This window comes from Manis javanica, chromosome 9 (genome assembly GCF_040802235.1).
Source record: "Manis javanica isolate MJ-LG chromosome 9, MJ_LKY, whole genome shotgun sequence".
Taxonomy (NCBI): domain Eukaryota; kingdom Metazoa; phylum Chordata; class Mammalia; order Pholidota; family Manidae; genus Manis; species Manis javanica.
Window position 1 is genome coordinate 14,660,764 of NC_133164.1, and position 13,562 is coordinate 14,674,325.

Here is a 13,562-nt window from a genome sequence, read left to right on the forward strand (position 1 = left end):
GGGACTTGTTATGAGTTTTCTATTTGTGTGAATAACATGTGGCTTAATGTTTTCCTCAGCAATCCACTTACTTACATCTACTTATATTTCTTATTTTCCAGTTTTTACAATACAATGGTTTCTTCTACCTACTATTCCTCTTACCTCCTGAAACTGGAATTGCTAAGAATGTGACTGGGCTAATAGCATTTGACTTTCTCCTGTGTTTCTGGGCCTTCTGCATCTATTTAATTCTATTCTAAAGAGTCATCAAATATTTTCTCTTAGCAAGTCAAGGGATAGACGTCTTCAATTATAGCTCAGACATGAAAGCACGACAGTGAAAACAATCACATGTATCACAATCAGATGCCAATTATTAAAAACAAGTACCTTTTGATAAAATCAAATTAAACAATTTGTCTGTAGCAAATGCTGAAATTGAAATGTAAATAAAAGCAAAACATAAAATTCCAATGGAAAAACAAAGGCCACTCTCTAGTCCCTGGAGTCATTTCTCCTGGTAAACTAGGTCCTTCTGTTGCTTGTTCCCGTGGAAAGTGGAGAGCTAGATAAGGCATGAGAGGTATTTCAGTAAACTTCTTATTATAAATTGAACTTATATCCTAAAGAACCTTACGCTTGCAAATATAGGTATGTATCATTACAGGACATTGGTTGGTGTTTTATTTATTGTACCATTAATGCCAACTTGAAAATTTAGGTTAAAATATCATTTTTGTAGTCATCAGTAAATAGAGAATGGAATGACTACAATTACAAGTTGTTAGAAGTTGCATATGTGGGAACTGGACTCGGTGGATGTATAAGGATTGGCATTGGGGACCAAGGAAATAACATACAGATCTTAGAATGACTGCGTGTCTATTGCAGCAGGTAATTTTAGGATTGATGTACTTTGCCTGCTCTGATCCATGGGAAAATCTGCTGGACTTAGAATAGAGATTGCATTCCTATGAATCCCTTGTGTGGTTGCCTCAAGACGATCATTAGTAAGTGTTCAGATGTTAAGAATGCCGGCCTCTGCGCTTACTGAACAGCCTCAGACATTATGCCACCCTTAAGGCTTTAACCCTATTGTACCACTTAGAAATATTTTCATATATGCAGCGTTTAGAAGTAAACCATTTCCTAAATGTAGGAAATTGGTAACAAATGCAGCTTATGAAAGGCTCCTGGGAACCAGCCAACTGTTTTCTTCCTCTCTCTCTCTTTTTTTTTCTCAGCGAGTAGTTAGTACTGCTTCTGAATTCTGCCAGCATTACCCAGAGAAAACAGCACGTGATAAATGTCCACGAGAAATGAAAAATATGTATTCAATGACTATATAAGGAAGGCAGGGGGTTGGGTGGGGTTAGATTTCAACTGATGGAAAATAAAGTGTTTTTGTTTTTTTTAAAATCTTTCTTGGTGCTTTTAGGAATGCACAAGGGCAAAAGCGAATTCTGTAGTTACCAGTGACATCAGATTCTACAATAATTGCTTGGCTTTTGTTCCTCAATCTAAGAATTGTGTTTCTGGACTGTATATGTTTAATACTGAATTATCTGGACTTATCTTACACAAAATGGAGATGAAGGAAACATGAAAGTTTGCTGCTCAAAACAATTCTTCAATTTTTCTTTTTCTTCGGTTGAAAGGAAATAATTTTCTATGTTTAGGGTCTAGAGGTTTTTGAAACATGGCATTTCAGCATATATCAACCGGAGTCAAGTCATATTTACTATGGAATTCTTTGTAACTAAAAAAATTCTTATCATATTTGTATTATAGAATTTCATGCTTAAGAACATCTTTGAAAGAGGAGTAACTTATACAATCCTGTAAATAGTTTCTTGTGTTTATTTTGTATCCTTCTGAAATGTAACATCACACAGTTCTGTGCCCTTTACAAAAAGAGAACCCAACTTTATTTATTAGAAACAGAAATTGTTTATCTAGCAACATTCACCCTCAGACACAAAGTTGTGACTACACTAAATACCTTGAGGATAAACAACTCTTGCAGATCCTAAGAAAGTCATTTGTTCACCAAAGTAGCCATGTATTACATGACACTAGTCATTTGACTGACCTAACTCAGCTTCCTTGTGGCTGGCACTAATTTATGACTTGATAGCAGCTGTCACAGTGAAAGAACCAGGTTCATTATCTGATTTGTTTCTGCCATCCCTGCACTTACAGAGTCCATTAACAACAGGGATATGTGCTTTTTAAATTACTGAATTAGTCATACTTCCATTAAAAGTGTAGACTTACAAAGTAAAATAGAACCTCTTAGTGCATTTCCTTCCATTTCTGTCTAGTTGTTTCCATTTATTCCACTCAAAGAACATACATTGAGCCCTGGCCTTAGTGGGCAGAGTGCTATCTGCTGTGTGTCTATGCTTAGACTAGAGCAAGGTCCACACTAGCCACTCAGTAAACATGTGTTGGATGAATGAATAAATGAAAGGATGAATGCAGAGCACCCACTGCAGGGTCTCTGGGCCTGGTGTGAATTTAGTGCCTACCTTGGGCCTTATGTTTGATAATCTTAGGCCAGCATCTGTCTTTGGGCTGTGTCTTCGACTTAGTAATTGGCTAGGAGGAAGGAAGCCCAGAAAGTTTAGTACTATGGTGTGTTTGGTCTATGAGTGTTCAAGGCCTAAATTTAAAATATAAGCTACTCTGTTGCTTTTCTTTCTCCCCCTCCATTGGAAGGCATCTATAGATCAGGGAATGCAACTTTTTCTTGATAAAAATTCATACCAATTCTCCATTCCTTATCAGTTCAAATCAGTGGTAGTGGTGGTGGTGAGACTCAATCATAAAACATTTAGCAAAGAAAACAAGTACGTATTTAAGAATCACTGACGGATCATGCTAGACCTATTATAATTGTGATGGGAACTTGCAAAATATTTTGGGCCCTATATTGTAAGAATTATATATGTTACTGCTATGCAACATCAATTATTTTGACAATGCTAATTCAATAGAGTCTTACTTGATATTACATTCTATATTATCAAGGTAGGGCTATCATGATGCCCCATACTAGGTTAAGTCCACCTGTGCCAAGTATCACTTAACAGCCTGTGCTTCTATTTCCTACCTTTACCTCAGTTGATCATAACTAACTAAACTACATTAAATTCCTGCAGAAAATATTATGTTTGTGTTTAGCTTACCCAATACTGTGAGTTGAATGAATATGCTAAGATGAGTAGGGTTGTACTAACTTGGATAGCCTAAAAAATTAGGCTATGACATGGGGACAAAAACATCTTCAGGTCTCACTTCTGTGGAACTGTAGACAATTTTGTCTTATACTCACAGTAGTGAGCATCTTATGACATTTTAGTGATAAAACATTTTGCAAGATGGAATGGAACCCCTGCCTTTGGTCTCACCGACATTTACCTCCCACACCAGCAGGGCCCCCCACCCCACTTTTTTTTCTATCTCAGGTTCTCACCAACTAGAAAATCATAGAAGACACCAGATGTTTGGAGGAGGCTATTCCACACATGCTGGATTTTAAAGTAGATTCAAGATTTATCATAGCAACATATACATGTAATTTCAGCCTGAGCTTTGTGCTGATGAGTGAGGTGGAATCTGCAACATGATCCCTTGTCAAATCTAATGGTTCTTATCCATGGAGTGTTGGTGTCAATGACAAACACTCAAACACCCAGATAACCATGGACATTATAGAAACAACGAGTTCTGTCCACAGTTTTCCTCTAGGAAATTTTAATTTATGTGAACATTTTTCAAGAAACCCTTTTGAATTTATACAACATTCAGAAGTCAGGCTGGAAGACACTGTGTATGAATAAACAGCAATGCCTGGGGTAAGTCCTAAGCAGTGGCTGTCAAAATCTCAACTTATATTCTTCTCTTATCCCATGTTTCCAGTAGTGAGAAAAGACCTAGAATAGTTTTGTGTTGCTTCAGGTCCTGATGAGCTCAGGGGTGCGGCGCGATACACCTATCTGTTCAGCAAGCTGAAATTCAAACTGAAGCTGCGCTGTACTTTGTACTGGGGGAATCCCATGTGCTCCTAGAAAGCAGCTGAGAATTCCTGGCAGAGGTGAACTGTGACTTTCAAGTACACATAAATGGGTCTAGCAGCAGCTTCTTCAAAGCTGTCAGCAAGTTTAAAAAAGAAAAAAAAGGTCTATAAGTAAAAGGTGAAGAGTTCTTCCTTTTTCCTACAATAGTTAATTGATAAGAATTTTTTGAGTTCTGTCTCTGTTCAGGGCACGGAGTTTAACTTCCTCAAGGAGAACTACGAAAATGCATCCCAAATAGACTCCAGATTTCTTTTTCAGGATTCAAAAAAAAAAAAAGCAAAAATACAGAACTTCGTAAGTGAATGGAATACCACTGGGGTTTTTACTTGAACACTTAAAACATTTCATTTTGTCAGTGAATTGCCTTTCTTTTGACATGATCCAGACACCAACAGAATTCTAAATAGCTTTGAGTCACTTTCAATTAATTCATGGCATTGTAAAGAATCGTGAGAATGTGCTACCAATTCGATTTTTTTGTTTATTGATGGCTGATTGCATGCAATCAACATATTTTAGGTGAACACATAATAAAAAACAACCCCCCAAAATGTATGAACTGGGATGTTACTGTAGAAGAAAGCGATGGCACACACCACTGACGGCAACAGGAACCAAGAGCTTGATGAAAAGACTGTTGAAGCCCCAGAGTGATAGGCTGCAGGCGCTAAGCAGAGAAAGGGCTATTATATGTTGGATTACTGATATGCTTCTGCATTCATAAACACTCTGCAATACCATCATCACGGATGAATACATTTGGAAGACAGAGTTGGCACACTTAAGAAATATATATAATAAATTTGTGAACTACAACTACATCAGGACGAGTATTAGCAAGAACACACCTTGCTCCTTAAGTCTCTGTTGGGGGTCAATTCTCAGTGCCATAGCAAAACCAGAAGAAAGAAAACGGAAAGTATTTTCTCAGAGATTTCTAGAACCAATAAAAAAAATGAGATATAGTAATGAAGGACTAACCACCAAGTTCCTCTTACATTAAAGTACATCCAATGCATGGTGGGTTCAAATTTTAGTTTTTAAATCAAGTGGTTTTCCACACATTCAATTTCACATCAAACTGGGATCCAGGAAACCCAAATGATAAAAAGGATAAAGATTTATCTTATGTTAAAACAGCCAATCAGCACTGAGGAAAAAGACCAGTCAAGAAGCCAGTGTTGCTTTCACAAGTTAAAAAGTCTATATTCTCATTCTTAATCATGTCCTGCTCCAAGCAACAAAATCTACATGCACACTTCCATCAATAAGTTGCAGGCTGACCACAGACAATTTATGCTATGAAATAGGGCAGTTGCAACCAAAAAGTCTGAATAATCTACATGACTCAAAAGTGATGCTACGTGGTTTAATCTGGTTTTTAGATATGCAAATCTTTTAAGATTTGATGAGAATACTTTTTAATTAGTATTATTTGGGTAGTGTGTCTTTGCTGGCATTAATCTAAATTTATATTTTAGAAGGTCAAGATTTTTTCCTTCATAATTTTTTTTATTCATAACTGTTTCAAAATCTCAGCAAAGAACAAAAATCTTAGCAAAGAATCATATCATTTTTGAGAGAGAAGGGTAACTTAATGATTTCACTTTTTAAAAACTCCCGTTTTTCAAGTAAAGATTGTACAAACAGATTTTGTACTCCCACTTGAGGGGAGAAAGAGCAGCATTTCAATTTATTCTCTCTGAAATGATATCTGAGATTTCTGTTAGGTGACTTTCATTTGAATCTCCCCACTCTGAAATCTTTTTTTGAAACTTCAAAACCATTTTCTCTGGCTCTCCTAAGCATAATAGTACATTAGCCAACGGGCTTCATTGCCAAAGCTGAATGCCTGTGACCTAAGCACATCTTTGCACAGTGGGCTTAGGTTTCTCTGCATTCCAATACGTATTAGATCTTTTTCCTATTGTACCCAAATCTTCGATGTTAGGGGACTTCACTTGTGCATTCTGGTTTAGAGGTTTGCATAAGTGATGAGGGCCCTCTGAGCCTGATGAATGCCACTGTTATTTGCACCACTCTGCTTGTCACTGTGCAATTGCAGTAAATGCAATGGAAAAACACTTTTATTTGAAGGCCCTTTGACAGAGGGGAAGAAAACACATTTACTCTTTCAAGGCCTGTGTATTTTCCTGGGAGCAGCCTGCCTATAAAATGTGTCCTTTTATCCTTGGATAGTTATTTGGGAAATATCTTTTGGCAGTGCAGCCCCCTGAGTGATTTCTACAACTCAAGAGCAGACCCATGATTCACAGAACTTCCCTCCCTCCTTCTTCCCTCCTGCCTCCTCAAGACTGGAAGGCTGTGTCATGTGTGTGTGCTTGGAGCATTCTTCACAGAATGAGGAAGGCAGCGTGCATGTTTTAGCAAAAATATTGAGCTATTTTCACCATAGATGTTTAGGGAAGGCGCTGTTTACTAATATCTGTGACCAGGCGGACATAATACTAAGAAGGAGTAGTACCATGAATTGTTTTTTTAACATTTTTTCTACCTGTCCCTTCTCCTAGGAGCTCACAGAAATGCAGCAAGATGACTTTTATCTTCGTCACAGAGATCAGCTAATTGAAAACAGCCAGTGTGTACACTCTTTAATGGGACTCTACTTCACAAGAGACTAGGAAGTCTTATTTTTCAGGATTTTAAAACAAAATTAAGAAAAATGCAAAATAATGTTTGTAATTTGCTAAAAGCTGTTCTTAAAAAAAAAGTCCTCTTAGTCTCTACGTGTCATCACAACCTCAAACCTGTCCCTCAGGCACCATCAACACTTGCTCCCGCACCTGTCTGATGGGTACGTCGGAGTTACCTATGTCATGGGTCCGTGGAAAGGCGTCTTACCTATGAACAGATTCCACTCCGTGTCCAGATCCGCCTGGTTTGCCAGGCAGCCCTTCATGACGTTGAGACAGTAGTTGCTGCAGGGTCTCACGCTGGGGAGGCCTCGGCAGTACGGGCAGTAGAGCATCTTCATGAGAGCGCGGATGCACCCCGGGGTCGGGCTGACCTGCAGACGTATCAGAAACAGAAAGGAAATCAGAAATGAGAGGACGGAAGGCAGAGAGAAAAAGAAGTGATTCATTTTCTCCTTAAAAAAACCTTCAAAACAAAGATGAAACGACTCGTATGAACTGCAGCAATGGAACAGAGGACTAAAGAAACGCCGAGAGTTTTAACGCTTTTGTAACACTTCGTCTTGAAGCCCCTCCATTCTGGCCAAATACTTCTGTTTGAAACAGAAATTATCAATTTTCTTGGAATGTCCCCATCAACATTTGGAAATCCATGTCATTGTAATGCAGCCCTAAAACACTTTCATTTCAACAGAACATGAAATGAGATAGTGCACAGGAAAGCAATGTGTAAAGTGAAGAGCCCCATAAACATGTCGGTATTATTAAAGTTTAATGTGACACCTTTAGAAAACTTTCCAACTGGTTATTTGACCCTGTTGCTAAAGGAGGTTGGCAGATATTCTTCTTTCGCACATGACTTTAAAAAAGGACCAATATCAACTTGTCTGGGGTTCCTGAAATACAGGCCTACTTAGAAGCAATGGAATTCTGAAGGCAACACCTTCAGGCATCTGCAGGTTTGCAGTTCTGAGAACTTTGTGGAAAATGGACCCTGTGTTGCATGTGAGGACAAATCCATGCAGTAATTCACAGGAGCTAATAATCGATCAATGTGAATTTGCATTGAATAAGAAAGCACTGGTGTGGCTAACTTAATCAATTCTAAACCCATAGGTCTTAGACTCACTGAAAGTTCTAATTTGACTTCAAGGGAAAGCACATTTAAAATAGTATGCACCAACAACAGAAAAAAGACACAGAAAACTCTTTTTCAGACTAGATGCATACACATTGTTAAATTGACTTGGTATCCAACTACTATAGCTAATCTATCATTTTATCCTTTACCTAGAAACCATAGTTGAGGTTTTTATGTAAAGCTTCGGTTTTTGTAGTATTTTTTTAATTTTATGCTGTATCCTGACAAAGTCCCTAATCTCAAAGAATGAAGCTCTTTATTTAGGCTCTCAAATTGTTCTTTTGATTTTTTTTTTTGCATTTTCTTTCCAAAATTTTATGAAAATTTTCAAACCTACAAAAAGCTTGGATGATTTTTATAATACCTCCCCATGCCCACACTCCAAAATTCTACTTTCAACACTTTCTTACATTTTCTTTTACACAAATCTTTCCATCCTTCTGTTCATCTATTAGTTCACCTTATTTTTTATGCATTTCAAAGTAATATCATTTCGATTTTTACTTTCTTGGTAGTTTAATGTTGGCTTTGAAAAAATAGAATTAACATGATCAACAATAGGAGATTAGGGCATTAAGTCCTCTAAATCGAAAAGGTAAAATAAAATATACTTGGCCTTTCTTTATAAAGATATTCAGAGAGTGGTTTAGAATACAGTAATTCTAAAACTAATTTTCCAACAACAAAACAAACACAAAAAATGAAAACCGCAGTGAGGATTCTGACTCCTCTTTAGAACTCACGTTAGCGCCACCCTTTCATCTTCTCCTGAGAGCCTATTTTGTTGAAAATGCCAAATTTTATCCACCACTAAACAACACTGCCTTGAGAATATCTTATCCACATGTATCCCATTAAAACAAATAAAGACATTAATTCTGTATTCTCCATACAAAATTAAAATAAAATGCCAAATTTTTATACATTTTACTTATTTGGCACGGTTCAGTGCTACACACTGTGTCCACAGCATTTTGTTTTCCATAGCCTTGTGATTTCTTGCCTGACCTTAGGCTTTTTCTAAAGACCTCCCTATTCTTACTCATGCTGGCTAAGCAATTTCTTCCTCTGATTCTAGATTTTGGGCTTTCACACCCTTGGTATTATATGTCGCTTTGCCTCTTTTCACTCTGTGTGCCAGTATAAAACCTGGAGCATTTATCAGTACGGGGGTGCAAATCTGAGATCTCTTTGACTGTGTGGACTGCTTTGCATCATTATATCTGCACCACTGGGCAAAACATGCACATCAGTAAAAGGTATTATGACTATGATGTAGGCACTTGATGCATGCGTTTTGAGTTGAACCCTCTATTGTGGTTTCCAGTTTCTGGGCCACTTTGATACTCAAAGAAAAAAGAAACAAGATAGTTTTATACATCTTAACATTCACTTGTTGCTTTTTAACTTCATTTTCAAAGGTTACTGATTACATTAATTCCAAATCTTTTGTGTGGGCATGCGTGTTTGTGTGTGTGTGTGTGTGTGTGTGTGTGTGTGAGTTAGAACCAATACAATTTTCTCAGTCTGACATTTCACAAGAATCTCCAACTCAGGGTAGCAACCAACACAGAAAATTGAACAGCTTTAATAACCTAAAAAAAAAGAACAATGTTGTTCAAGTTAAATGGGGCTCTCTCAGTACTTTTGGAAATGACATCTTCCTTGGTCAAATAAAGGGCATTTGAAAAAGAATAAAATGGAGAGTGGAGGATCAAAGTTGAAGCTTTCATGTTCACAGACCATATTTTTTGAATTGATTTAAGTGAATGCTTGTATTAAAAATAAAAAAAAACATGATTTCAATCTGAAGACTTTTAGAAGTATCTCTGAAAAGATTGTTTTAAATGCCAATTGTGTGAAGGGATATTTCTGTTTTTCAGTGTTTAATAGTGCTTTATAACTGTGCTATAGCCATTATTTTTTTTTATTTTGAAATCAGTGCACACTCAAAAAGAGTTTCAAAATTAGTAGAGTCCCAGGTACCTCCACTGGCCTTCCCTCAATGGCAACATTTCAAATAGCTGCAGTTACAATATCAAAATGAGGAAATTGACATCAGTACCTTGGTGCTAACTAGTCTATAGACCTTTTTCCATGTTTATGATTTTTTTCAAATGGCATTCATGTGGGTATGATGTGTGTACACATACACACATAGAGTTTATCCCATGTGCAGGTTTCTGTAACAATACCACAATCAACATAAAAACTCTTTCACCATAAATGAACCCCCCTGTGCTACCCCCCACTCTACCCCTTGCTCTTGTCCCTGGCACTCTATTGCCACTAATCTTTTTTTATCTCTATCATTTTATCATTTCAAGAATGTTATGTAGATGTAAGTGTATAATATGTAAACTGTTGAGCCTCACTTTTTTTTTAACTGAGCATAATGCCCATGAGGTCCTCTCAAGTTATTGCAGGTATTAAGAGTTCATTCTCTTTTATTGCTTAGTATTTGTTTGTTTGACTATAACAAAATTTGTTCAATTCTTCACTTACAGAAGGACATTTGGGTTGTTTCCATTAGTTTGCTATTAGGAACAGGAACTAGAAATAATGCTTCTGTGAGCATTCAAGTATGGGGTTCTGCATGGACATAAGTTTTCATTTCTCTGGGATAAATTCTCAAGAGAACAACTGATGGGTCAATTGATTAGTGTATGTTTGGTTTGGAAGAAAATGTTATCTCAAGAAATAGTCAAACTAGTTCCCAGACTGATTGTAGCATTTTACATTTTCAACAGCAATATGTGAGAGATCCAGTTTTCCCCACATCCTTGTCAGCATTTGGGATTATCACTACTTCTTATTTTGGTAGTTCTGAAAGGTGTATTATCCACTTTTAAATTAATGGTGTGTTTCTTCTAGTCTATACCCAATACCAGTATTCTGGCCTCAGTGGGTTCTAATAAGCACCAGATCCAAAATCATTTACCAACTGGTCTCTGGAAAAATATGCAACATTAAAAAAAATCCTGAAATAGTAGACAAATCTGAATATTTAGCAAAATCAAAATAAAGGAGTTTAAAAAACTCACACTTAAAATTTAGAATAGAGTATCATCTCAGATACATAATGCCACTAATTTATAAATTTTGTGGACTATTGGAAAAAAATCCTACTGAAGAAAATTGTGGTCATTAGCAAAAATCAAGAAAAAATCCATTTTGAGAAACAAAATGTTGACTTCTCTTAGTTGGTGATGTGGACCTATTATTTCTGAAAAATGCAGCTGTCACTTTCTAAATACTCAAAGTAGACTGGTAAATAAATTTAGGTAAAGGACTAAGTTGGGATGTTTATAAAAATGGTACCCACTTGGTACAAATAAAACTGTTTTTTATGTGAAAAAGAAAAGAATAAGTTGATGAAAACATTATTTTTTGTACTTACTTGTGCTCTTCTGTAACTTTACATATGCCCTTCACTACTAGCAATCCTTTGTCAAGAATTCACAGTTTAGGGGGACAAAACAAAATAGTCAATGGTTCTTACTCCATTATCCTATTCCTGAGAAGACAGACACAAGCTTGTGAGAAACCAAGATTTCAATTTGAAATCTTGTATCTTATATTTAGTCCTTCTATTATATTCTTCTGATGCTGTTTGTCTATAATGAATGACTTGTAAATAATCATTTGGTAGTTGATATTAAAATTGACTATATTTGAGGAATAATAAAAATTTATAACTAAAGTTTCTTGTAAAATAACTGAAAAATAAATAAAATAACAAAAATTGAGCTCTTAGTTTGCAACTTTGTGATTTTTTTTTGTTTGTTACTTATTTTTAAAGGTTACGGCAAGATACATTGAAACATGAGAGGGAAATAAAAAAAGAACCCTTAATAAAGCTGCACTGAGAGAGAGGACTAAGATTTATCAACCTGACTAACCATGCATGTCAGGATGTTATAGAAAGTAATTCTTACATTTTCTAAATGTAGTTTGAGGTACTGCAAACTCTTAGCTGTATAACAGCAATTCATTTCAGGTCTTTAATATACTTAAGATTTTGTATCTGGACCAACATTCATGCACTGATGCTCACATTAGCATTTCCTAATAGTAGCCAATGTAAAACAAGACTGTATGTTAAAATATTTTTAAAAAGCAAGAAAACATGGGAAAGTTGTGAAAGGATATTTATACACAATTAACATATACTTAGCACATGCTGCCTTTTGTGGAAACTGTATAGTCAAAATTATCAAATAAACATATCTGTCTTCTCCCAAAAGACAAACAAGATAATGTAAGTGAAATATTAACTAGAATAAATTCAAAATGTGTTTTTGAGCAAGAGTTGATACTATCCTCAACAATTTCTAATGTACATTTGTATTAAACAATGAAATGTTTCTACTTTTCTTAATACATCGTGAGATTCTCAAGTGTCTTTTGAAGCCCCCAATAATGATTAGTTTTCTTGTTAAGCAATTTTAATTACAATTATTTAAAAATTAGTAACTATAAATAGACTTTGTAGTAAGTTCAAGAGAAATTAAATGTGTCTCTTCTCTGTTCACTCATGAATTCATTTATCCAGTATTAATGAGGATGAATATAGAGACTTTATAGCAGTGTTGGGATTCTCATAATACATTCATAAAAATATTATCTAACTTGGGGAAGTGCAGTGTAAAGGAAACCCATTAAAGGGCATTGAACTCACAACTGAGAAGCAGAGGTTGACAGGGAAGGCTTTTGAAGGAAGTCATATAACAGATATCTGTAAGATAAGCATGGAAAATGGGTGACATCACAGAAATGGTTGAGTAGGGACTACTGAGAATTGGTATTTCCATTGAAACAACCATTAAATGAGCAAATAAATGATAGAATCAACTTTCTTGGAATTTTGAAATACAATAATATCGAAAAACTTACAGTAACTAGGAGAGTGCTTAATAATGAAAGGGATTGCTAAGTTTCAGTAAAAAGGCATTGCTAAATTTCAAGTCTCAAGAAATTTAAAAAGGTTGCAATCTTCTCTGACTCTAGTAGAATGAAGCTAGATACCAATATCAGAAGGAAAACTGGAAAATTCATAGGTATGTGAAAATTGGACTACACACTCATACAACCAATAGGTTAATGAAGAAAGCACTAGAGTAATTAAAAAATATTTAGAGGCATAAAAGTGAAAACACACCATACAAAAACATATAGCTATAAATGCCTATATTATAAGAGAGTATCTCATATGAATAACCTAATATTATACCTTAAGGAGCTAGAAAAAGAAGAGCATACCAAAGCAAAGTTAGCAAAGGAAGAAAATGATAAAGATTAGAGTGGAGAAACAAACTGGTTTTAGTTTGTTCTTTTTTTTGTTATTTAAGGTATAAAATTAGTTATTGATCTGATTTCTTCCTTCTCCCAAAAGTTCAGAGAAAAGCATGGGATAGTTTTTCCTTCTGAGCCTGTAGACTCTATTTGCTGACACCTTGGTATCAGACTTCTAGTCTACTGAACTGTGAGAATATATTTCTGTTGTTTTAAATCCCTCAGGTTGTGGTGCTATGTTATGATAGCCCTAGAAAGTAATGCATATATCAACAAATTAGCTAACCTTGATGAAATGAACAACTTCTAGAAACACACAACCTACCTATACCGAATCATCAAAAAAATAGGAACTATGATAACAACAAGTAAAGAGATTGAACTGGTTTTCAAAAGCCTCCCCAAAAA

At 35.7% G+C, this 13,562-nt stretch overlaps 1 protein-coding gene across 2 annotated transcripts in view; it reads right to left on the bottom strand.

Annotated features, from left to right (window-relative positions):
* GPC6 (glypican 6) overlaps positions 1 to 13,562 on the bottom strand; it is a 1,055,520-nt gene that overhangs the window by 327,718 nt on the left and 714,240 nt on the right. For both annotated transcript variants that reach the window (XM_037024937.2, XM_037024936.2), the window contains exon 4: positions 6,927 to 7,092. In XM_037024937.2, coding sequence (XP_036880832.2) covers positions 6,927 to 7,092 — 166 coding nt within the window. The remainder of the gene's footprint in view (positions 1 to 6,926; positions 7,093 to 13,562) is intronic.